Source organism: Glossina fuscipes, unplaced genomic scaffold (genome assembly GCF_014805625.2).
Source record: "Glossina fuscipes isolate IAEA_lab_2018 unplaced genomic scaffold, Yale_Gfus_2 26, whole genome shotgun sequence".
Taxonomy (NCBI): domain Eukaryota; kingdom Metazoa; phylum Arthropoda; class Insecta; order Diptera; family Glossinidae; genus Glossina; species Glossina fuscipes.
Window position 1 is genome coordinate 3,294,030 of NW_023998421.1, and position 26,577 is coordinate 3,320,606.

Here is a 26,577-nt window from a genome sequence, read left to right on the forward strand (position 1 = left end):
ATGGTAGAAAGAAAGCCAGACTCGCCTTTCTATGCTGCCAGCATTAGTTGTCGATTCAAAATCACAAACGAAACCAAGCTTCTTTCTCCTTAAGACCCAATAATTTTGGAAAAAACATTTTTACAATTAAAACACGAAAAATGAAGCGAAATATAAGTTTTTTAAGCTAATTTTTTGGAATAAATTTTTTTTTTATTACAATTTTCAGGCGGCAAATGGTGAAAGCAAAAAAGGACAGAAGGGCAACAATATTTCAATAGAATATCAACGCACCCATTCATATGACAAAAGCAAATATTTAAAAATGTTTCGTTTGACCGTACTATGATTACTCACCTAATGTTACTTGACGGACATATATTACAGATATGTTTGCCTTCTGACACACTTATATAAAAGCCATGTATTGAATGTTTCCCTGTACCTAGGAAAAAGAAAACCGAAAGTCAAGTTAAACAATCATTTTTCATATTTTCACTTTGGCTAAGTGTTGATATTTCAATAGTTTATCAAGGAGAGCGAGACAAACATGTCGAAATGACCAGCAAAGTATACAAGAGACACCCTTGAAAAATGAAATTACGACCAGCGGGTCACATTAAACAAACGACCCGCCATTAAAGTCAGAAAACTACAAAACAAAACTAAAAGATAGATCACATGCATTAAAAATCAAGAAAATGAAGAAGAAATGTTCAAGAGACAAGACCTTCTAAAAGTATTGAGGGTAGAATTCATGTATTCAACGAACCGGAACCGACTGGGTTGAAGGCTGGGTGTTGGTCTTTATAACTTTTGCAAATAATGGTTTGGTTAAAAAAGCAGACACGCCTTAATTGCACACAAAGTATAATTTAATAAATTCATTGTTGTTGCGTTGACATTATTGTGTATAGTCGTTGCCTTAACTCTCATTGTTACACAAAATGACACAATGCATAATTGTGCATAAGCACATAAGGGGTCTTTGTCGCTTTTCATATATTTTATATTTTTCTCTTTTTTTTTTATTCTCTTCTTTTTTTTTTCTTCAATTTACCCCTCCATGACGTTGAGCAAACAAGAACCCACATATATGCATTAGCTGGGCTTTAAAATTCTCTCGATATTTTTTTAATTTTTTTTTTTATTATTTATTTCTTATTAGTTAAATGCAACGACATTCGCTTATGATTGTTTCAAAAATCCATTGCAAACCAAGGTACAATTTTTTTTCTCGCTCTCATCCGTCTCCCAGCGCACATCAAACGAAAATATAAAAAAAAAAATTTATTTATAATAAAACGCGTGCACAGTTACATACGACAGATAGATATAAATGTAAGCGCTTATGCATGCATGTGCATGGGTATGTATGTGTTCTTATTCATTGCGGCTCTATGTGCTAAAAAGACAAAAGCAATAACAGCAATAACAACGAATATGACGTGTTGGACCCTTCGGCAAATATTGCATGTCATCAGGGTATAGAGTGTTAATAAAAAGGAAGAGAACGCAATCTAACCATTTCAAGCGGGTGCAGCTGGTTTGGGGTTGAATAAACCCTTATAAAATTCGTTTGTAGGTGTGTATGCTTTACGACAGTTTGTTAGCACCCGTGTTTTTTCACTTGTTTATTTTTATTATTCCAAAAAATGAAAAACAGACAATTATTTAAACAAATAAAATGAAAAACGTATACGTATAATGCAGCACCACCCAAACACACACAGACTCAATATGGTAACCATAGAAAACCTCAGACTGTCAAACCGAACTCTGCTCTTTGACCTCGTATAGTGGTTTGCTGCGTATTTTATCTTTATATTATACATATGCATACGTATCATTTGCACTGTGCATATAGTTTGCATGTTAATCTCATTCCCTCTTCTAAATCTCTGGCTTTTCATGCTTCTCTTCTTGTAGTTAGTAGTCTACCAACTGTCTGTTACTACCGTGTTTGCTTTTTTCTCATGTTTTTTACCCAATTTTCATATCTATTGTTTGAAAGACTTTCGTGTTTTTTTCACTAATTGTTTATAGGGAGTGTCCTGCGGCAATGTTTAACATAAAAAGGGTTTCCTGGGCATTATTTTTTATTTCAAAAAAGTAAAAAAGAATTCTTTTTAAAAAATTATATGAAAAATAAACATTTTCATTCTACAGTGATTGAATCATCGTTAAAGATTTTGTTTGATTTTTATACTGATGGCGGAGAGAGATATCACACACACACACAAGTTAGGTAGATGCAGCACGGACATGTATCGTATATTAAAGAGTGAAATGAGTAATATTTTTATTGCATTAAAAAAGCTGTTCATCATGTCGAACTGCATACCTACATGTTATATTTACTTATAACTCATACGTAATGCCGTCTTGCCGTTTTATTCTCATTCTTGCCTTCGCTATTACAACATAAGTTTGGTATTGCGCTTATAATTAAGTCTTGGGAAATTTTTAACGTATGGCTTAGTTAGTATTGCATATATTGAATATGTATGATCAACATGGTCTTTATTTCTTCTTCTTCTTAATTTCAAAGTATAACTTCCAGTATTTGTAAAACGCAACAAATTAACGACTATGCTGAGTAGAAAAGGCTCAGTGTGAACCTTGCGATTAGCTTGAGTTGCAGATATATCTTTATCTATTTATTTAATTTGTTTTGCATGTTCTTCCGTCCGTCACGTAAATGTGATCATTTTCTGCGCAGCATTTTTTCCATACTTTCTTTTTTTTTGTAATTTCATTGTACACGCTTTTATGTTCAATAAATATGGGGAATTTTCATCTTAAACACGCACGCTTCAAATAGAAATTTATTTTTGTTTATTTGGTAAAACAAGCTAACAAAAGTTTCGTGCCATTCACTTTGCTAATTTGGGAAGAAAAATGTCGGTTTGTAATTGTTGAAATTGCTAGCGAGTTTTCTAAAATTTATTAAGCAAAGAATTTTTATTAAAAATATTATATTGCTTGTGCAAATAAAGGCATTACGGAAGGGACGAAACAATCACACATTTACAAGGAGTAAAGAGCCTTCACAAATCAAGGTGAAGACCGGTTGCAAATGCTAACAGTGGCGCACTGAAGCTGTTTTATAAAGCTTTTAAGAAAGTAAGACAGAAGCTTGTCTCGGACGACAACAATACATACATTCTACAATACAAATCAAACTGATGTCGCGCGAACAGCAACACATTTACCTTCGTATTTAGTTCGAAGCAACTATTTTCTTGATCACGTTAAAAAGAAAACGCCACATCAATCACTACAATCCCATAGAAACAGTCAATAGAAGCTTTTAAGGATAGTTTTCTGTCTGATTTGAAGTACAGTTACATGACACTTTTGCCAGATTTTGATAGCAATTGTTGAAGCTTAGTAAGAAATGCCTGACAATCATTTATATTTAAATTGACATTTTTCTGACATTTTCTGGACTACTCAAAGTCTGAGAAATAGCCTTTTTGAACACATATATATATATATATATATATATATATATATGGATAGCGCTGCTTCATGGAAACTAGTGTGGAAAGTTATCAGCTACACTTATTCGATAAAAGGAGAAATAGTGTTTTGGACAGGAAAGACAAATAGTTTACATACCATAGAGAAGGGTTTGAAAAAGAGAATCACAGATGCTACTGCAACTACTTGATACTTCTTGGAAAATTATTTCCAAACGTTGTAAAGCGAACATGAATGCGGCAGAGTCGACGAAGTTGAACGCCATAAAAATTAATATCAGACCTGAACAAACGCTGCAAAGCAGCTAACACAGCGCTCGATAAATTCGTAGGACGACGTACAGATGTATGGTCACAATTGACAAGCTTGTATTATTATTCACAAATACAACTTTCAAATAAATTGTATCGAAATGGCATGACATTTGCTTTAGGACCACTATTCGTGGTCCTACGAACTTATTGAAAACTGGATGTGAAACTTGAGTGGCAAAATCGAAACGAAATGTATGCTAGTTCGAGCCCATATTAGTTATTTCTTGAAATAAGAGGAATACCGTGAAAACTCATATAATTAAAACGAACTTTAAAGCGTAGCCATAAGTCAAAGGACTTTATTAGATTATTTTTTATAGGGAGAAGAGGAAAGAAAGGAAAGCGCTAACACATTGTTCCTTCGGGCTACCAATTTTAATACTAATTCAGCTCAATTTTAGATTTTTGTGAGATTATTTTATAAAACTTTTACATAGAAGATATCCACGTAGATGAATTAATTTTCTACAAATTCAGCCTAAACGCAATTTTATAACGGATAAAAACGGTGCAGGCATCCCGATTATATTATTACGTATTGAATGTTAAAAATTGTTTATATTGCATTTATTTACAATTCTTCTGTGTGTTGGCTTTTTTTTGGACATTATTTGGATGGATACATGCTTTGCAATTTCATCAATTGAGTATCAATTACAAAATTAAAAAAAAACCGAATGGTTTAATAAATTTATTTATTCGTCTGCATGCATTATTGAATTCAATTATTGGAAAATTCTATCAACAGAAACATTCATTTGTTTCCTTGCCATAATGATTTGAGTAATACTTCAACAAAATGATCAAATAATGTGTACGATTTTCGGTTATCGAAAGCCATTATTGAAAACAATTTGCATTTCATGCGCACAATCACATTGTAGAGTTAATTTTATAAATTTTATAAATACTTTACATACAACTGTCGTACAACGGCGAGAAGAATGACAATGCGTGATGTTTGTCCTGATGTTGTCTGGGAGAGAAATACGCACTAGAGATTTCCTAGAATCTATGCGTGATATTCTTGATTAACTAGGCCTTTTTTGAAATCTTCAAGGCCGCGAAAGTTGAAATGGGGAGATGATACGCATGTTTGAGTTAGTTACTAATATATTGAAATCATTTCCAAGCTTAGCTGATACGAATGTTATGCAAACTGATACCATATGCTCTAATTGTAGAATTAATGGACAATAATTAGGCAAAGACGGTCGCTAGGTTAGGGTTGAGCTGACTTATACAACATCATGTTCATCATTTTGGCTTCCTGATATAGTTCGTTAATAAAGCGTCTATTAAATTCATTGAAGAGTTTCCCCATAAGTACTAGGTTTTCGCAACTCTCAAATTTCATTCCACATTCAAAAGTTCGTCGGCAAATTTTTTAATCATGCGGCAAAATAATGTCAACTATGAAAATTACTGAAAACATCTGCAACGTACAATGGCTGCAATAATTCTCTCTGTCTGCCTGTATATCGAATTACTGACTTTATTATTTTTGGGCCTAATCTTGAGTATCATTTGAAGAAGATCGAAGTTTGTGAAGACGGACGCACGACGTGTCATTGTAGAGCTAGTGTTTTAAATTTTTGTTCAACGAACACCCCAACAACAGTTGAATCTAAAGGAAATACATGTGCAAAACCTGCTTACCGAACGGGTACATCATAAGCCTTGGGCCATTCTGTACACTGCACTATCTAAAGCCTCCTTCGGCCACCGATTTGCTATGAGGGATCCTGAAAGTAAATCCGACGACTCTCTAATCTGCTTTCCTCTCACAAAAAACCAAAACTTTAGCATCTTTTTTTTTTTAAACTTAGCATACTTTTTTTTTTTAAATTCATATTACTTTCAGTAAAAAAAAAAAATATTAATATCTGTAAGCATATATGTTTGACTACCTGCATTATATCAGGTGCTAAACGAATTATGTAGATATGTTATATACATAAAATAAATACGAACAAGAATATTATATACCAACTTTTGTCTGCTGCAGACGATGACATTGATATTAGAGACGATCAAGTTAATAATGAAGTTAATGCAGTAACAAACAGATCTTCTTGTTAATATGTTTTGGATCCCATCTAGCAAAGTACTACCTTCGGTGCTTCCTTGCGAAAATGAATGCAGAATTGTGTTAGGAGAACTGACGTAGAATATTTACAGGTCGGCTTTGTCTGAAAGTCAGTCGGTCCGAACAGATGCAAAGGAAAAACTATCGGTTTAGTTCTTCTTACATTCTGCATCTTTTCTAGATGGAGTAAGATACATAAAACAATTTTAAAGCTAATGATTGACATGAGTAAATCAACGAGTGTAAGTATGTCACCGAATTTCATTTATATGAGAAGTTATAAGTACAAAAATTGAAAAAAGTAAATCAATAAGTTTCATTTCAAACACTACACGCAATTTTTAGCACTAGTTAGAGTATCTGCCAATAATTATGACATTATTCTTCGTGATTGTATAAACTTTGTCTGCAACAAAAATTTGCAGCATTTGTAACATACCTTAGACAAAAAAAAAAAGCAACCGAAGAAAGGGTGAACAGAAAAAAGGACGGCCTTCTCTTAGTTACGACATTTGTTCGTTTCTAAAAAAACAATCAAAACACCTTGCATTAATGAATTTTCTCGCCAAACATTAACAGTTTAATAGCTGAGAGTTAATTCTTAATGGACCCTCATGCATAAGCAAAATTAACAAAGAAAAAAAAAAAAAAATAAAAGAAAAAAAAAATCACAAAAGAATAAAGTTTTCAGATGAATTACACACAAAAAACGAACAAAAAATAAACGAAAAAATTACCAGTTTTTACGTTGCTAAGAAAACTTTACTTTTTGATTTTAAATTTACTGCACATTCTTGGCGGACGTGTCTCGTTCCCCCCTCCCATTTGCATTGTATTCCACTGCTCAGCAACTGAAATATGCATAAACGTGCTCGAACGCATACGTAGAACAGTCGTGGAAATGCAAAGCAACAGAGTCAGCTATATGTGCATAAAGTATAATTTACAATTTACCGTTATACAACGGTGTGAATTGCAAGCAACTTAAAAAGTGGAAAGTGGAACAATAAATAGAATAGAATAAAGTAAAAAAAAAAAAAGCAACAACAAAACAAAAAAATGCAATACAATACAGGCAAAGCGTTGAGTTAAAACTTTATGAGTTTACTTTCAGAAAACACACGCACATACCTTCGCACATTAACATACGACTCCTTAAGTAAGTTCGGTATGGAAAAGTGTTCTTATATTTGCATGAGTCAGCGCCTTTACTGTATTGTTAAATAAAAAATATAAGAACTTGCCAACCAAGCGTGCAAAAGAGAGAAAAGAAAAAAGTGAAATAATAATTGTGGCGCCTATTTTGTGTGCTACTATAAAGAAAATGTTAAAAAAAAAAAAAAAAAAATAGGAAAGAAACAAGTAAACTTTAAGTTTCTATGTTAAATTAAAGCAACAAGTTTTCACTTCACTCAAGTCAAAGGGGTGCAGTTGACATTCTATATGCCCGTAAATTTGAGACAAGCAAATGTATTATGCTTTAAAATAACAAAATAAACGTACTAAAGAAACTGTAATTTTTTCTTCCTTACAGCCTTACAAACAGAGAGAATCGTGTTAAATAGGAAATTACAGACGACGTTTCAAGTTTACGTATAAAGAGATGGTTTTAAATTACTTGCCGCAGTCAGTTCTGCATATACATAAGCCTACATGTGCTCGGGCAAATGGCGTTCTTCCACCAGAACGATGTGCGTAACAGCCAAGAAGGGCTATATCCGTTTTGTCTGCAACGTTTGCAACGCTCAGAAGAAAGCCCCATCTGTCCTATAAAGTTTATATATTCTTAGGCAATGTTAAGTTCTGAATCCAGTACTAGAGATGTCCGTCTGCTCTTTTGTCACTCTACGTAATGTCTCTGGCGAATATTGCCCTGGTTGCAAAAATTAAGACAATGCCTTTAAATTAGCTGAAATCATTGAGGCTGCTTTCGTTCAGATTGGTAGCCAATGTGGAGCCAAACAGTCAAAATACGGCCTTATAGTACTAAGAACACCTCTGCTTTCAAAATGAAGAGATGGTTTCCTGCTCATTACCCATAACCTACAGTAGATGCAACGATAAAAATTTGAGTGTTGTTACAGATCGAAAAAACCCCACCTAATATTATGAATCATTGAGGTTTAGTTTTTCTCGACTTTTTCCTTTAGAGTAAAAGTGTGGGCATAAAAGATTCGATCATAGCCGAATATTATCTTCGTACCAGGTTTTAAATTATAAATGAGCCAATTTGAACCAGAGGACAAAGTTTGTGGCGTTTTTTATCAAATTTCAAAACAAGTTGGTTTTGTATTTTTAATGAATTTTATTAAAGCGAATGTGTGCCGTTATGATTGATAAGGCTTTGCCATTTTTCCGATAATATTCCTAAGCGGTCATTGTATAGTTTTTGAGGTTTCCAAGCAAAAAATAATTCAAAAGAGCTTTATAGGCCTCGTTGTAGTCAATTTTACACAGATAAGAAAGTCCTACAACTGAACTACACAACCATACACCAATAAAGTTCGCAAACGAATCGCCAAAAATGTATATAGTTCTGGGAGAAGACGACGCCATTTTTATAGATCAATTCTGGGGCCTTCGCTTTAATCGCGCAAGTTCCTAAGAGTAGCGAAGGTGGAGACTAAAATCAATCATTTTAGTCAATAATGAGTAGAAGGGAGTGAAGAATTCTATTCCAATTCCACTGACTAAGCATTATTTCAACCTAGTACCCAGGGTTCAAGATTATGTTTTAGCTAGCATGTAGGATTATAGAGGTGTCATGAAGTGAAATTTTTGCAGAATTTCACTGCTTACCACTTAAAGTCTGATCCGCTCAAGAATTCAAAAACATCTTCAATATTGAAATTTTTCGTGCGAAAATAAGATAATTATATATGTGCTATTGATTTTGATAAAGAATCTTTGCCATAGCCAGCACGAAATTTCCCATCGGTTTTAAAAAATCAAAAATCTAGCTGACTAGCCTCACAAGTTAATCAAATCTTCAAATTCTTTTATTCTAAGGATTGTGACCTTTTAAAACGCTCTAGAGTTCCACTTAAGAGTGTTGCGCAACTTTACATCATTTATATGAAAAGACGCCGCGAACTTTTTTGTTGACATTGTAGATAGATAATACATACATAGTAGACACATACATACCTAACCATACATATACATATGTAGATATGTATTGTTCTACTTCAAAAAAAAAGTTTCATTGCACTCGGCATAGCCGTAATTTATCTGTTGAATAATCCGTATTCAAGAGGCGCAGATGCAAGCACGTTTATATGAAAAAAGATTTATATATATATACATATATATACCAAGCATATGGTATGTATATATGCTTGGTAAATTACGCTGGCTTACAAATACACCTAATTCTAGATATAAAGCCGAGTGAAAAGAGTAACGGGTTTTATAAACAATCGATAATATATACGGAGGATATAACACAACACAACACAACATACTCTTTACTTTTCGTTCTTAAGAGAAAAACACTTCTTCTACTTGCATACACACAAACCATCCTAATGTATTCCCCTATTAGTGTTTGTATGCCTGCCACGTTTGGTCGGTTATGTTGGTATATTTTTGTTGTGTTAGTCTTTCGTGTATAGCTTAAATTTGCATTTTGGCATAATTTTTGCCAACCTAGAAACTTTATGGCAATTTTTGTGTTACCGCAACTATATTTATTTCTTCCTTTTTTTACTCAGGCCTTTCTCGTTCACTAACTAAAATCATTACGCAGACATGCATAGCCAAGTTAAAGAGTATATGGAGGGAGTATATAGTTACTGCTATTGCTATTGCTGTTGTTGCTGCCGTTGCTTTCTGTGTCAGCAAAGTAAGCGGCAATTATGCCATATATTCGTTCCGAGGAAGAAAATGAAAATAGGAGAACTATAGATGCATGTATACATGTACCTAGGTGCTTAGGTTTATAAGCGAGTTTGTAATTACAAAACAATCATGTTGTAGAGACAATCATAACATATATGCTCAGCTATGTAAACAAGTTTGCTTACGTGAACAGCGCAAGCATCATATGAAACAATCTGTGCACGACGATATTCAACAACTGGAGCGCAAGAAATTTAAAATTCCAAGTTTTTTTTTTTATAATAAACATTTTGCAGCTTTTTTTTTTTTAACTTTAGTTTAATTCATGATTGATTCTCTAAGGCATTGGTATATAATCATTGAATCTGATTCGATTATAAAGTTCAATGGTTAACGTTAATTAATTAAAATGCTAAGCTGGTCTTTTATGTTTGACAATCAATACCTTCCAGCTATTAATAGTTTAAAGGAAAGGAGAACCAATTAGTCTATCATATCGCACGTATATGGTATTTAATATATTTTTTTCAAGCATTACTTGCGTGCGCGTTTGTTCGTTTTGCTTTCGTGTGCTTTACCTGCAAGCTGTCATTTTTGGGGTATTTTAATGAAATTTGGCACTGTAACTTGTTTTGGCCCAAAGACGAGCGGTATTCAAAATAGTTTGGACCGAGCTATTTTTTCGGGCACTTGGTATATAGCGCCCTATTTTGAAAATTCGTTATACGAATAAGTGCAGTGTTGCGTAGGCTATTTTATGATGGTATATTTCCATAATGCGATACTGCACACAGATGGCAATTTAAGTGAGAATCTAAAAAAGGTACTTGGGCGATATGACGTTCAAAAAAAACAAATCTTATTTGATTACCTTATACAAGCTAATCAAATTCGAAAGTTTCATCCTATTGATGCAAGTTTTCTTTCTTTTTGCATTTTCTGGAATAAAAAAATGAAATTGAGCCGTTCAGAAGTAAGACTTAAAAGGAAAACAGAAAATGTAGACGCCTTTTTTTCAAGTAGAAACAAGGCCACACATTAAACATCCGACCAACTTCGTCTAATTCATTCGTTTTCATCATAATAATACGCGAATAACGTTACATTATTTTCATGTAAAAGCACACTTGCAATGAAGCCCTCCTATTGGAGGATGTCCAAACCGTCAACTGACATGACCCGATTAAGACCTTCGTCTTTGGCAGACAGAAAAACTTAGATTGATTCAGAAAATGTTCATCTTTGGAAAATGATTCTAAATCGATGGGTGTAGTAGAAGGTGGGTCCATCCTTCTAAATCAGTGTCCTCCTGCGTGGTACATATATGCAGCTGTCATCTGATCACACTTTGTAACGGCATTATCTATTCTCTTGAGCAATTTGTGTAAATTTTCTCCCCACATACATACCAGTCGGCACTCCCTACAAAAGCAAGCGCAAAAAATGAAAAAAAGATCCTGTTTAGTGGTTCTTTTCCGAAATAAAACTCAATTGTACCGAGGCATGAAAATGACGCCATAATGTGTTAATTATAATGTTGCTATGTATTTAGCCCGGGAAGTAAGACTAAGTCGTAAATCGCCAGCATCTAAAGTTGTCGGTTTTATTGAAGACTCTCCTGTACTTCAGATTTGAACTCACGTCCATTGAGTTCTTAATTATACACAAAAAAGAAGGCATTAAATTTTTTAAGAAAAAACTTTAGTTTAAAAACTAAAATAAGGGTTCGGGTTGGTTTTTGTCCATCTTCAGAACTATTATTTACCGGATTATTTGTAATTGACTTGCAAAGAGAAAAAATTCAATTTCAAATTTTTCTTTTTTTAGAAGGTTTTTTTTTTTTAAGTAATTGTTTTTCTTGTAAACATTTGAGTTTCCGACTACTAAACCTAGTTTCAAAAAAAACCTATGTTTACCATATGCAAATCAGTACATGACCAATTAAAGAACACATGCATATAAACTTGTTTATTAGAAGAAATAACAAAAACCTTATGCATGTATGTCTATGAAATCTGAGCTCCTGATTATATTGTTTTTTATGTCAACTCTGGAGGGGAATGTGTGTGAGTCCTTCTTCAATATATTGCATGTTTCTTGCTATTATTATACCAACTTTCTCTATGCATTTAAGGAATTTTTCACATAATTTCTTAGTTCAACAGGAAATCATTGCAAACATGTAAGAAAGAAAAAAAAAAAAGAAAAAATTCTTTACTAACTGAAAAACTAAACTATAATCAAAGTAAAAACAAAAGAAAATATTAGCACAAAATTAAAGTACACTACCAACTAAGTAATGATTGTTAAAAATGTATATCATGCTAGGTGGGATAAAAGTGAAGTATAATTAAGTATATGTGGCTTTTAAAGCGATTTACAAAAAAAAAAAAAAAAAAAAAAACATGATGTATAAGTGAAAGGATTAGAGTTGATGATAATAACGGTTATTAGACGATGAAAGGCCAGGAAATAGATCTTCAAAGATAATTGAAGAATTATAAGTTTGTTGTTGCTTGGGTTTAAGGAAAGTAAAAATATTTTTTAATTGCAAGAAAGCATTTTCGAAATTCTGTTCTCTCACTCCAACTTTCGCTGTGGGACTCCCTTCCACGAGCTATGCCCATATAATATCAATTATAATAAAAAATCTCAGTACAGCTTGATCACACTTCCTTTTAGCCAATCGGTAAAGGCATAATACTTACAGGCACCCACTAACCAACGACCACCTTTTTCCTTTCTTCTAACCGCCACCGTCTGTGTTAAACCGCTAGGGGTTAGGGGATATAGCGCGAAATTGCAGTTGCTAAAGAGAAACTCGAAATTATCTGAAATTTTTTTCAAGCTAATATGTAATATTGTGCGTTATGAACAAGAAGAGCAAAGCTAAAGGTGAAAGCGAAAGCTTGCAAAAGCAAAATTTGATGCTTTAGCGATGTGGTTACGTAAATTCGTAAAAATTTAAAGAAATTCGTTCCATTCCGAGCCTTTTTACATCCACTCGTTTTAATTCAATGTATTTATGTACGTATGTATGTATGCATGTATGTAATTTGAAATTTCATTTTCATTCATTTTTTATATTCTTATTTTTTGTTGAAATTCTTTACAGGTTCACATCCGCCCCGAATAGTGGAACATCCCATCGACACCACCGTACCGAGACATGAGCCAGCGACGCTTAATTGTAAAGCGGAAGGTTCACCGATACCAACCATACAATGGTATAAAGACAGAGTACCATTGAAAATATTGCCAGGTTCACACCGGATTACCCTGCCAGCCGGAGGATTATTTTTTCTCAAGGTAGGAGCAAAATATTGAAAAAAAAAAAGAAGACAACATCAAACCAATATTAATGAACAACAAAATTAATAGTTGAACACAGACGGGGAAAAGTGACACCTGAAAAAATGTGAAAATGTAAAAACGTGTAGCAAACGGAATGCACGAAGAACGTAATAAAGAAAAACGACATAACATTACCGCTGCCGGTAGCAGCCGTTTTTGACTCTATAATTATCCGGAGGTTACTCAGATGGTTGCCTCAACTCTTGTTTGTGAATGTTTACTTCTTCTTTTTTTTTTGTTTTTTTTTTAAATAAATTTTATGTACATCTACACCTATATGTGCGTGTATATAAAAAATTCATATTTTTCCTGTTGGCTGCTGACATTGCAAAAATGCGAAATTCTTAAGGCAGACGCACATACCGGGCGGCTGTTAGCAAAGTGCAAACGATGCAAAACTATAATCACACATTCCTGGCCTCTCATCTGTTGAGTCGGTACGAAACAGTTTCTTATTTTTTTTTTTTTTGTTTTTCATTTACTGAAATTATTTGTGTATAAGCTCTTTATATTGCTACTCCCAGTTCCCCGTTCGTTGCAAGTTTTTTGTTTTTTTTTTTAATGTTGTTGTTGTTGTATACGTATACCCGTGAGTCAAAAATGTCGAGTGAATTTAAGGTAAAACAACTTCATTAACGCAAGATAAACAAGAGGAAACCGTTTGACTTAAAAAGTACTCGGTGGTTGTGACGTTGGCGGCTGATTGCCCCAGCGTTGAAGCGATCCGTTAGTGTGTTAGTGTGTGAAGCAGTGTGAAGCAACGTGAAGCAGCAATGTAACACAGCAATAATGAGGTTTGCACATATACAAAAGGCTTTTTTGCGTATGTTTTGTGTATTTAAATAAACTATACATATCGAAAGCTGACTGACTTCATTGCATTTACTACACACACTCGTACTCATAAAAGCATTCAAAAAGAACTTGGAATTGTTTATTTGTCTTTTGTGAACAAATACGTACGTGTGTATACTTAATTTTTAATTCCTTTTAACTCGTACCGCCAACATCTATCTCTATCTATCTATGTCTATTTATATTTGCTTTTGTTAGTCTACACTATGCATAGTACTGCTATGCCATCGTCATAATCATCATCATCTATAGCGTCAGCATACTTTTGTCATGTGTTTATTTTCCCCATTTCAAAGTACTCTCCTCTCTATGGGTCTGTTGAATTTCATTCATTTACCTTTTGAGAGAGAATGTGTTTGTTTAGCACTTTTAAATACGAATGTTTTTTCAGCTCTTCCGCTGCAAAACTCATTTACATTTCACTCTTTACTGCTTTGAGATTTCATTTCACATTTGCACATTATTTAATCTGGCCACCCAACCATTTAAATGAATTGATTCCGCTACTTTAATTTTAACTATAAATGCAAATAATAATAACTCTCTCTCACATCCCATCATCATCATCATCATCATCATTATCATCAACATTCTACTTACCATTATAATTGTTGCTATCATTTTATTTCTTCCGTTTAAATTATGTATTATTATGATTCCTAATATTTTTTTTTTTTTTTTTTTTTTTTGCAATTCTGTCTATTTATAATGAGTTAACTATTTTGAAATAATTACTGAATGGTTTTCCAACCATTTTAATATTATTTCTTTTTTTTTTTATTATTTTTGTTGAACCCTCAGGCGCTCTTTTGTAATTAATTATATGCATTTTAAAATGAATAAAATTATAGGGAGGGAAATGATTATAAAAAATTCAAAATTAAATAAAAATATTATGTTTTTGTGTTTAGAGAATAATTTAGTAAATTCTTGTAAAAAGATTAATGCAAATTATTAGGTTGTTAAAAAAATAATTGCAATATTTTTTGCCAACTGCCCTTATGTTGCGTGTGTGTCAACATGCATAATAACTTGAATTTTTGCCTAGAAAATGCATGAAATGCATGAAGTCTTCTACGTATTGTCCAGTGCGGGCTTTACATTTTTCCAACCTGTCATATGGCAATGCCAGTACTTTAAAAATCTTCCCTAGAGCCAATCATTGGGTGGGTTTTTTTTTACATATTCCTATGGTCCAAAGGGCTACTTAATAAGTGCACGGCCAATCGACATAGATAAAAGGTGATAAGAACGAGTGGGATAGTATGAATGTAAACGGGGAGACGGGCATTCCAAGACTCTACGATAGCCGCATGGGCTGTATGGCGAACAAGTAGTGCTGTATGAACGTATGGGCGGATGGCAAGATCTGATCTTGTGCCACCTTTCTTAGTCTTACCGTCAACTGAGGATGCGTCAAAGTCCTCCCGTGATCGCCGGTGAGAGCTTTTCACTAAACAAAGGCACCATATACGTGGGTTAAGTTAGATACAATTGCCCATCTGTTTTGGGGAAGTTTTATATGTAAATTACTTCTTATAATTAAATGTAAAAATATTCAATAATAATTCATTTTCTAAAGATATTTCAGTTAACGATTTAGTTAACAGTTTAAAAATAGTTTTTCCTATCAGAAGTGATATTAGTTTGCTAGTGAGTACTACAAATTAAAAAATCACTGGACTCCTATTAAATTGATGCTTTGGAGAACTCCAAAAATAGTTATACCAATTAACTGAACAAATCTCAAGAATAACAGACGAATCCAATAATGGTCAAATAACAACTACAACACAATGACTAACTGCTACTTGTCTAATGTTATTAACGTGATCGTACGTCTTTCAATGAAAATTTTGAATTTTTTAATATTAAAACGGAAATAAGTAAAATTACTGAAGTTACGTCTCTGGCTGACAGACAATGGTGAAACAGCAAGTAGAGAACGATTATTTTATTCATGAACTTTGAAAGCAACAACGTTAACGTTGCTGTGTTTGGAAATGAAGGGAAACACCCACTGAAAATGTATTAAAAATCTATAGGAAACTTTTACGAAACGAATGCAATTTGAAAAGTAAAAGAGGACGAAGTGGTTTCAATTTGGCTATAGTCACAATTTAACTGTAGCATGCTTTCGGCTTAAGCTTGAGTAAAAGTTCTTATTGTCATTATTGCTGCAGCCATTAACAGAAAACGAGCCGGGCTACTGAAGCATTCAGAATAGATGGCATACGTAGCTCATTTATTATCCATGAATCAAACAAACTAAAAGTCAAACATTCAAATTGTTTACCATATAGTGACTTAGTTTTGCTTTCTGGTGATTCCATCACACTGTGTTTATGGCTTTGGTTGAGGAGGTTGAGGAACATTCATAGATAAATAAAAATTTGATTTAAATCAGTTCCAAAAGCCAAAAAAAAAAAATATATATATATATATATTTTAATTTTACTAAAGAAAAAGTACAAAGAGTTGGTTGAAAATTCCCTAACTATGTGAATATTACATGTAATGCTAATGTTTTTTTTTTTTTTCAATCTACCTGCATTTAATAATCTTGAAAATACTTCAAATCGGATTTCACTTTTCTATTTTAGTTCATTTACGTCTCTGGGTGCATATTTATTCTTCTTTTGTTGTTTTTCGATTGTGTGACTTTTTCCGTTTCATTGCAAAATTTGTAAAGAATGAAAGCAAAGCAACTGACGACGTCTCATTAAAGGAAGATTTACGGTATTGAAAATTTTATATGAAAAGTTTCTTTCTCTCTACACCCGCAAACTATACACAATATCACCGCTGCACATTGCATGTTTGACTGCCTAGACTATGCAGTAGTTAGTTGATGATGATGAAACTAAGTTGTGCTCCTAAAAATTTTTTATTTTGTTTTTTATTATTTATCTTTACAAGAGAGTATTCTTTCAATTTATTTCAATGGCTTTACGAGATTTTTGTATATTTCTTATATATTTTTTTTTTTTTTTTATTTTCTTATTTATTTATTTATTTTTTTTTTAGTTTTGTTTGATGAAAGAATGAAACACAATAGTAATAAGATTTAGAGATTTTCCTTTAAAATAATAAAAAATACTTTAATAATATTTATATTAGTAATACATTTTTAATTTTCCTTCTTTCGATCAGATTTAAGTTAAGAAGTAAAATTTATTTTCGCATTTAATTGTAATTTTTAAAGATTAAATTAAATCATATTTAAGCTTAGCAATCAGTATAATCGGAAAGAACAAATGCATTAGAATTCGTTATTTTCGAGCCGACTTTCCTTAAACGTAGAAAGGTCTAAAAAAAAACAAAACAAAAGTATATTCGGTTTTGACCAAATTTTATTTTATGTTGTATATAATCCATATCTTCCCCTGGAAGTCGGCAAATCAACAGAAGCTGACCCATCGAGTTGAGTAATTCAAATCGTAGCCCTGCTGCTCAGTGTAAAACTCATATTTTTCTACTTTGACATATCAGTTGAAAATATTTTTACAAAACAGTTGGAAAAATAAAAGATTTATAAGACGCAACAAGGTAAAAGCTATTTTATTCAATGTATTCAAATTCAATTATCAACGACTAGTCTTTGTCGTAAGCAGGACACATCTGACACATCACCGGCATTATCGTTTATATTATAAAATTTGGTAGAAAAAATATATTATTTGCAGTAGTATAGTGACAATCGCTAGCTGCACACTTTGCACATCTAAGAGCGTCCGGACGGCACGACTAGCAAACTGTTGCTCTTTCGAAACAAACGAGCCATCGAGCCTTCTTCGTAAAAAATGAAGCGCTGCTCAGTGAATGCGTGTTAATGGAACTAAGCGTGTCTGATGATTAAGCTTTTAGATCCTCATACGAACCAAAGCGGTGATTAGCATGCGCGTGAGCATTTCATACAAGCAAGTGATAATCGGAACAATTTGAGCTGGAGCACACAAATCTGGAAACACACACCCTAATCATTAGACTATACGGTAGCCACATAAGCCCGCACTGCCTAGTTAAGTGCTCCCAACGTATCGCGAATCGGTCTTGCGATAGATATGGATGGTACACCTGTAAGCGTTGGAACCTTAAAATGCATCTTTCGCCTCTAGAAATAGTATCAACTTTCTATTACCTTGTCCGTGCGAAGAAAAAATGCACAATTCGACATTTTTGTTATCGGAAAAAGTATGCGATATTTGCTAGTACTGTTCCCTGATTTCTAGGCTGTAAGCGAGGGCCATCTATGAGCTAATTCTGTTATTTTATTTGCGTACTTAGAATGTATCAGCAAGAGGTTTTTTATAACTATATCAGAAAATTTGTTTTCTTACTTTTCCTTATTGCATTCTTCTCACTTTTCATTACCTTATCTAACTATTTTAAACCGAATTGTGCCGAAGTTGATGAAAAGATCAAGAAAAAAATGGACAGAAATTCTAGCAATGGACAGGAGTTCCAACAAATTTTTTTTTAAACCCCTTCCCCGATTGAAAATTCTCCTTAATTTGACATCATACATATGTATGTATGCACGTATGTGCGGCTCATAAGTACCTAAGCGTTTTGCTTTTACTCATACATTTTATGCTTACAAATTCAATCTGTCGGCTTAATTTGTAACACATTCATGTTTTCAGACATAAAACATTGCACATATTTCAACATTTGGTTTTTGGTTTCATTGCCGACGTACGCAATATGGAAAACAACCAAAATATTGTCGCATTTATATGACGTATGATGAACATTTATTTCCCTATAAATAATTAATGTCACTCATACACCAAAAATAATGTACATAAAGCTATCGTTTCTACTAGCATGTCTCGCCATTATATACAATGCAACAAAGCATTGAATAAGAAAAACAAGTTCGATGATAAACATAATTTTCATTAAAATGTCATAAATTATTAGTATTATGGCAAAATTTTATTATCTTGTACAAAATTTCGTGTAATACATAAGTAAAGCAACAATAATAAATGTCAACATGCATGTTTTGTATGCGTAAGTTTGTGCCCTCAGACAGACGTCCATATACGTTTGAAAATAGACGTAAACCTAATTGTAAAATCATTAAATCATAAAAGGTTACTTTACTTACATAAGAATAACTAACACACTCAACATAGCATGTAAGTTCGCATAAGTATCTTAAAGTTGAACGGATTCATAGAAACTTAGATCTGTGATGTAATATTTTAAAAGCGAAAAAATTTAAAGCAATAAGTAACAACAATGCTTCCACCGTATAAAGTATTTTAGTAGCGTTTAGTAAAAACGCAATAAAAACGTTATACAATGGGTACTAAGGGCCACATTACACAGTCTATTAGGACATATACACATACAAAAGCACGTATACATGCACAAATATAATATAAACACTTGCCTAACGAAGCACAATAGCACATTTGGGTGTCTACCAGGGGGAGAGCCTAGATATTTATTACATATTCTCAGGTCACGCATGCTGCAAGCATGAATGTTTGTCCTATATTTTCGTGTCGTTTCATTTCTTTGCACTCCTCCACACTCTTCTGTACTGAATCTTAGTCAAACTTATTTTTTTCCTTTTACCCGCCAGCTGACAGTTAAAGTAGCAAAATAATACTTTAGCGTTGTCGGTAAAAATGCTGCCGCTCAGCCGAGTTACATATGACTGGGCGTACAGCGTCGAGCAGTATAAAAGCCTCTTCAAAACTTTCTGCTACCATTGACAAAATGAAAGTACGAATAAAAAACTTCAAGTGATTTAGTAGTTCTATAGCTAAAGATAGAAAATAAGAGAAAAGTAAAGCAAAAATAAGAAGAAATTTTATACTTTTTCTAACAAAAATAATAATAATAATAATAATGGAAGAAGTTTTGTGCAACTTAAAAAAAAAAAAAATTTCTTCAATTACTGCCAGTTTAAACGCGAAAGCTGTTTATTAAATACTAATTTAAGCGAGAAAATAAACCAACGGTCGTTCGACAACATCTTCGGCAAACTTATTGCACTGTCAAACACTGCGCTGCATTATAATTATCTGCCTGTTCTGCATTACGTCGTGACGTAATGACGCATAGAGGGCATGCCTCTGAGACCTCAAGTTTTTCTAGGTTCCGTTCACTTTTCGTTAAAATTCGATCGTTAAGAGGTAGTCTGTGCTATTTATCAGCCCATTACAAGTCATCTCAATATTTATAACAAAATTTTACAAAGTCTGTTCGTGAAATTTCTCCTTTAGATTTATATTTACTTTTTTTTTATTCTTGATATCTTTAAAACCTTCTGAAATGGATGAGTCATCTTTCTCTACTTAACATAGTCAAGCGTACATTGATTTGAAGAGAATCACCACTCTAGATGTTCTAGATGTACATTTGCTATAGGCGATTATGGCAGAAGTCTAAACTAAGATTAAACAATTTTTGTTCTGTTCCGTAGTCTTTACAAATTTTTCAGAGATATATTTTGATTAGAAGGATGCAGTCGTTTCGGGTCGACATGCTGGTAAATTGACGAATGTTATAGACGAAGTCTAAATAATTATGGTGAGGAATTTAATATATTGTTACGAAAATGCCATATTTTATAATCCGAGTTTCATGAAAATTATTTGGTTTTAGCAGAAAAAAAATTAAAGAAGGGGAAAAATCAAGTGTTGTAAAGATAAGTAAATTGTAAGTACATTTTAAATGCTGCATCTAAAAATTGTAGATAAAATCCACAGTGTTCACGATCTGCTGATACGAACCTCGTCAAGATATACAAAAAGGGGCCTTTATAATAACGTAAAAATATTATTATATACAGTGTTGTTTTAGGAATATGTTAGCAAGATTGAGTGATGTGTGAAGTGTGTTTGCTTGAAAAATAAGTCTTGCCCCATGCGGAAGCACATCCTTGCTAAAAGTTGGAAAATGTTACCCTAGATACGCTAGCTCTTTAATTAATCCAATTTTACATCGTTCGCAAAAACTTAAACGCAGCTTTCGAATTAGCCATCTCATTACACAGAGAAAGAGTATAAGGATATATTAATTTTATGGTAAATTGGGCGTATTGAGTTTGCAAGGATTTATGTAATAACCAGAAGAACTTGAGATAGACCATGGTGTTAGGACCCGTGCCAAACTGTAATGTATTCATTTGTTCTTCGAACATTTTTTGTACAAATTTTAGTAAATGATATCCCGAAAGCCTTGTCACTAAACCCGCACTCTTCAAATAACGGTCAGTTTGATTCTTAGCTTAGAAATATGTATGTTAAAGGAAGCCTTTTCTGATATGTTAGATTTATGACTTTTCTCTCCAATGTCCTCTGCCTGTAGACGCGGAGCGGCCCCTTAACCCTTCGTCTATTTACAGTAGTATAGCGGTATGGCAAAATACGGTCAAGTATGGTACTGGTGCACCGACGCGAAGTTGTTAATTAGAGAGAGATAAAGAAAGAGTTACGACACTAGAAAATTGAAAAAGTTATACGCATGCAACAACTCTTATATAAATTTAAATTTACGTTAAAATTGTAAAATATTATTTCTGGTTCTGTCCATCCGATTCCTTCGTCCAGTTGTGTTGGAGTCTGTTAGTTAAATGTGAATGAAAGTCACGGGGCGCATTCAAATATCCAGAAACTTCGCCCTTGCCGCCATACTGCTTATGCTAAACTTATTTAACCAACGAAAGCGAATAAATATATTTAGGCATTCAACTGTGAATATTATATGAATAATATAAATGCCTTTAAAAAATAATTTTTAATTAATATACAAATTAAACAAAATTTATCATTAAATACATAGGAAAAACTAGAGGAATAAATTTACTAAACTTTAAATAAAATAATAAGCATTTTGTATGTCATATTATTTGAGAATGCTTTCAGTGCAGCAAGTGTTGTTAGGATCGCGAACACATTGAGGTGAGAAGTAGTGTTTGGTTGAATGTAACCGAACGCTTATGAATTTACGAGCAAGAAAAAAATGAATAAATTTACATTAACAGCATCGCACGCGGTAGTACGCAAATATTAATGAAATCAAAATAAAAAATGAAAATAACAAAGCGATCTCCTTTAAACGCATAATTATACATGTATGTAAACAAAATTTTATGTGTAATAAAAGACCTCACCGAACAACCACAAAAACCCAACACTCTTGTTACACGTTCGTATATATTGAGGCACATTTTATAATATGATAAATAAACCAGTAGAGTGGTTTTTATGTGTGAGTGTACATATATATATATATACGCCTGAGTATAGAATGTGTAGCTGTTTTGTCTGTAGCGAAAACCATTTTAACCGCAATAACGTGTGACAGACAATGCATTGTAAAGTTTAAGTGTCTCTTTGTGCTTACACATGCACATGTGTGTGTGTATGTGTGCGTATGTATGTGAATGTAAGTGTACGTTATGATGAAGAAAAAAAGGGCAACAATTCATTTAAGTGATAAAGTGGCATTTTCGAAATTTAAATAATTACACTTTACTCTGAATGTATCGCTTTTAAATTGAGAAGTGTTTTAATTTTCTTCACTTTAATTTCATAAACAAGCAAAAGCTCTTCCCAATCAATTTGCCGTTTAATTTATTAAACGACAAAAATTCGAAGAAAAGAAAACATTGCATCCCACTCCAACGTAATCGCGCTTTTAATCAACTGAAAAATTAATCTCTTTGTTCAGTGTTCATGCAAGCGTTAATTTCAAATTCAAAGCTATTGATCTTGTCGTGTAAGACAAGTAAGTTATATCGAAACTCTTCGCTTGACGATGTCGCCAACCTTTTGTTACAAAATGCCTTTTTTTCTTTCCCATTCATTCTCTGTCGTATGAAGTACAAACTTGTTGCCAGCAACTGTTCTATTATTTGATTGCTCAGCGATATTCCTCCTATTGTTCAATGATCCAGCTAATGTTTAGTACGTTTTTGCTCCGAAGAGTCGTTACAACTGAAAAATGAATCAGTGAAGAAGAATAAAAGCAAAGTTTTTTTATTTATACTCAAGCAAGTGTCACAAGTGACAAATTCCAATTGGTCCGTTTTTCTGTTCTGACTTCATTGGCTTGAACTTATTCTTGAGTTACCGTAAGCACTATAGATAGCCTGTTTTCTTTCAGTCAATTCAGGTCAAAGAGGTAGCCCACGTCCGTTATTTGCCAACTCTTAAGTCATCTTTAGAGGCAAATCAAATTTAGCTCCCAGAATTCTGTTGTCTCTTATGCCTCATCATCACAATTTTCCCATTTCAATATTTCAAATTGTTCTCAGCTTATGTACTTATATTGCGATTATTGTTGTTTATCTGCTGTCAGGCGATATGCCTCCATCTCCTTAGAATGGCCAATCGCCAAATTTTTACAATGCATCAAGTTCTCCAACGGATTTATCTATAATCAGTCAACATGGTTTTGATTTGAAAATTCTCAAATCTATCCTTGATCGCTTTCCTGCTCAGATCCTAAGAGAAATTTTCTCATTTCAATATTTCGTAGAACAACTATCTTTACATTAATACCTACTTATTGAAATCTTTATATATACCAGAATAAAGCGTTATTTCAGAACACAAAAGTCGCTTGAAAGTCGCTAGTAATTAAATTATCAGTTCCTGAAAACATAAATTTAAAACCAGAACAAAAAACTCAGCATGTGTTAGTAATTGCTTACTCTGCCACAGTAAGCCCAAACAGTATAGATTTCCATATAGGAAAGGACGGACAACAAGAGAAGTAAACAGTGGTAGCAGCGAAATGGAGGAGCAGTCAGGCATTCTAATATAAAATGATATTTTTACTTTGTAGAGATTAGAATAGTCATTAACGCGACGTGGGTGATTCACCGCATAGTTGGCAAAGGATTGTAGCTTGGAGAAAAGGCATCAGTTACAGGTTAACGTTGGCGAACTATGAATATTTATCTCGTTTGACCAAATAACGATTGAATTCCGCTTCTCATAATTCTATTATAGTTCTATTATCTATCTAATGTAGCAAATAGTAGTGAACATAAGAATGCTTATTGAGCTTCTAAATTTTGTCTAACTCTACCTCCAAGCAATACTAACCTAGTCCTAGTGTTAATGATGTCTTTCTTTCAGTAACGTTCTTAAATTTAATGCTGTTAGCAATTTGTTTACATATATTGCGATAAGCATTATTATTCGGTTACGCTTGTTCATAAAGAAACATGAATCCATTTTTGATGAGTTCCGTCCGAGTTTCTGCAACTTTGTGGTTAACATTTAATATGATTTCTGAACGACTCGATTTGTAAATAATTTGCAAATTTTTCGAAAGTTATGAGTCTTGTGTGGGATGTATTCTGCGCTTGACTTTCGTGTCTAATGGTCTGCTAATCCGATCAGAAATAATACCTATTAGCCGGTATATGTAATTTACCTTAAAATAGAGATCTATGTGTACTGGTTCATATAAATTGCTTGAAACGAAGAGTTTTTGATGTTTTTTTTCAAATTGTTATTTTGTCGGAGTAACGAACTCGCGTTATTAGCCTGCATGCCTTTATCCAGGTATTCGTCGTTCAATAAGTTCGTAGGATGGCATATAGATGTCGACACTATTGACAACTCCATATGATTTTCGGATAGTACCAATTTTCAGCCAAAAATGTGAAGAGTGTCATGATACCTAGATTTGAAAGAAAGAACAAAAATGGCCCTTCACGAAAACAAAGCGTTGTGCCGCAAGTCGGCCGTGGCAATGACAAAATTGCACGAATTGCATGCTCACGATTTGGCCCCAAGTGACTGTTATATGTTTGCGAACCTCAAAAATTGATTTATCGAAGGGAGTTATGGCTCCAATGAAGATTGCCGAAACTAGACTATGCGTCCCATAAGGCATAGCAATGGTCGTGAATGGAAAGAGAAGAAAAAAAAAGCAGAAGAAGGTGTTACCCTTGAAGGAGATTACGTTAATTAATAAAGTCGAACTTTGTCTAAAAATTTTTATTTATCCAGTGACCCTACGAATTTATTAAGTGATATACTATGGATCTTTATATAATATTTATATACAGTAAACCTGTTCTATACCGTTACAAGGAAAGTAAAAGAAAAAATATACCGTATCTCTTAACTTTCAGATATAAAAACAGAAAAGCTAAGAAAAACCATATTCAGCAAAAACTTGCTATCGCTTTGAAAGTGTGTGTCAACATGAACAGCTGCACATTAATGATAATAATAAAAATAAATAAAATAAAAGAGTTTTTTTTTTTTTTCAAAGCTCTTTTGATAAAGGAAGAGGATGTGGGCAAAGCATATAATACACACATGTCATGTGGAAATTGTTTAAAAATTAAATTGGGAAAAGCAAAACATTATCTTTTTAAAGGACATGAGCCAAACCTAAATACATAAGCAAACAAACAAGTCATTGTATAAAGGATATGTCGCATTGCTAAGCAAATAAAATGTTGCAAACACATTTGGATAATTATTGTGTGTGTTGAGTTTATCAATGCACAAATGTTTTAATATACGTAGTGCTCTCTTTCTAGCACAATAAAAAACTAATAAAGTAAAGCTTCTAAAATGACAAACGTAGGCAGAATTTTATTTAAGAGAACTTACGTCTTTTCCCGCCTATTTGTTTAAGGTTTCATGTTTAAGGTTTCAGTTTTGTTTAGAAGAAACTTAAAAAAATGGTAAAAGGCTTTAAAATTGTTATTTCTGAATAATGTACTTTAACTTTATATATATGTGGTATATATATTCACTAAACATCATTTTCACATCAACAACACTGGCGCTCAGTACGTTCTACGTCATTTAATAATAAAATCAAATAGCTGTGCTTTTCATTTTATACGCTGTATGCATTTGTTCAGTTTGGGATCGATGTAAGTGCGTGCAATCTTTATGGGTATATGCGTATGTGTGTTTATACATGTGCAACAAAAATACATTTATATATATGTAATATTCAAGTTGCTAACTAAATTGTGTGCTGCCATATGGAAATATCAAATGGAATTACAACTCGGTTCTGCCAGTAGCAAATATTTCACATTTCACTTGGAAGGAAAACACTAGAGAATGTAATTGTGGTTGTGGTTGTAGAAAATTGAGAATGTGGGTCTTTGCGAGAGGAGCATTCAAGACGTTAGTTAAATTTAAATAGATTTTCTGTCACTTTACGTAAATGTATAACGAAAAATATTTATTGTACAAAAAGCAATCTGTAAATAAATACAAATAAATAACATTTTGTACAAAATTCTCAAAAGATATTTAATTCAAAATTGAAAACAATAAATTGAGAATTTACCAATGTTGGCCGACTTTTCTAGCCTCTGCAGAAATGTTTAGATTGCTTTCTTAAGACTGCATTCAATCTCCCACTTTGGAGTGTTTTATTAAAGCTCATTGGGAACAAAAAAGCACTAATAACATCAAATCTTGCACCTAAGTTTTGTGAAAAGACGAAGAAAGCGCGTGCAATTTAATTGAACAACAACAAAATTAACCTCAACTAAGTGAAGAGTCTATCGTAATGAAGATAATCGATTGTAAACATTTCACATGATTAGTTAATAACAAACGATTCAAAAATTATGTTAAAGGGATAGATGGTAATAAGCGGAAAAGATTTAACTATCTGGTCGATAACTTGAAGCTGGGT

General features: G+C 33.0%; 1 protein-coding gene across 2 annotated transcripts in view; it reads left to right on the forward strand.

Moving 5' to 3' along the window:
* Positions 1–26,577, forward strand: part of LOC119635525 (roundabout homolog 2) — a 110,973-nt gene that overhangs the window by 56,237 nt on the left and 28,159 nt on the right. For both annotated transcript variants that reach the window (XM_038030353.1, XM_038030354.1), the window contains exon 2: positions 12,824–13,017. In XM_038030353.1, coding sequence (XP_037886281.1) covers positions 12,824–13,017 — 194 coding nt within the window. The remainder of the gene's footprint in view (positions 1–12,823; positions 13,018–26,577) is intronic.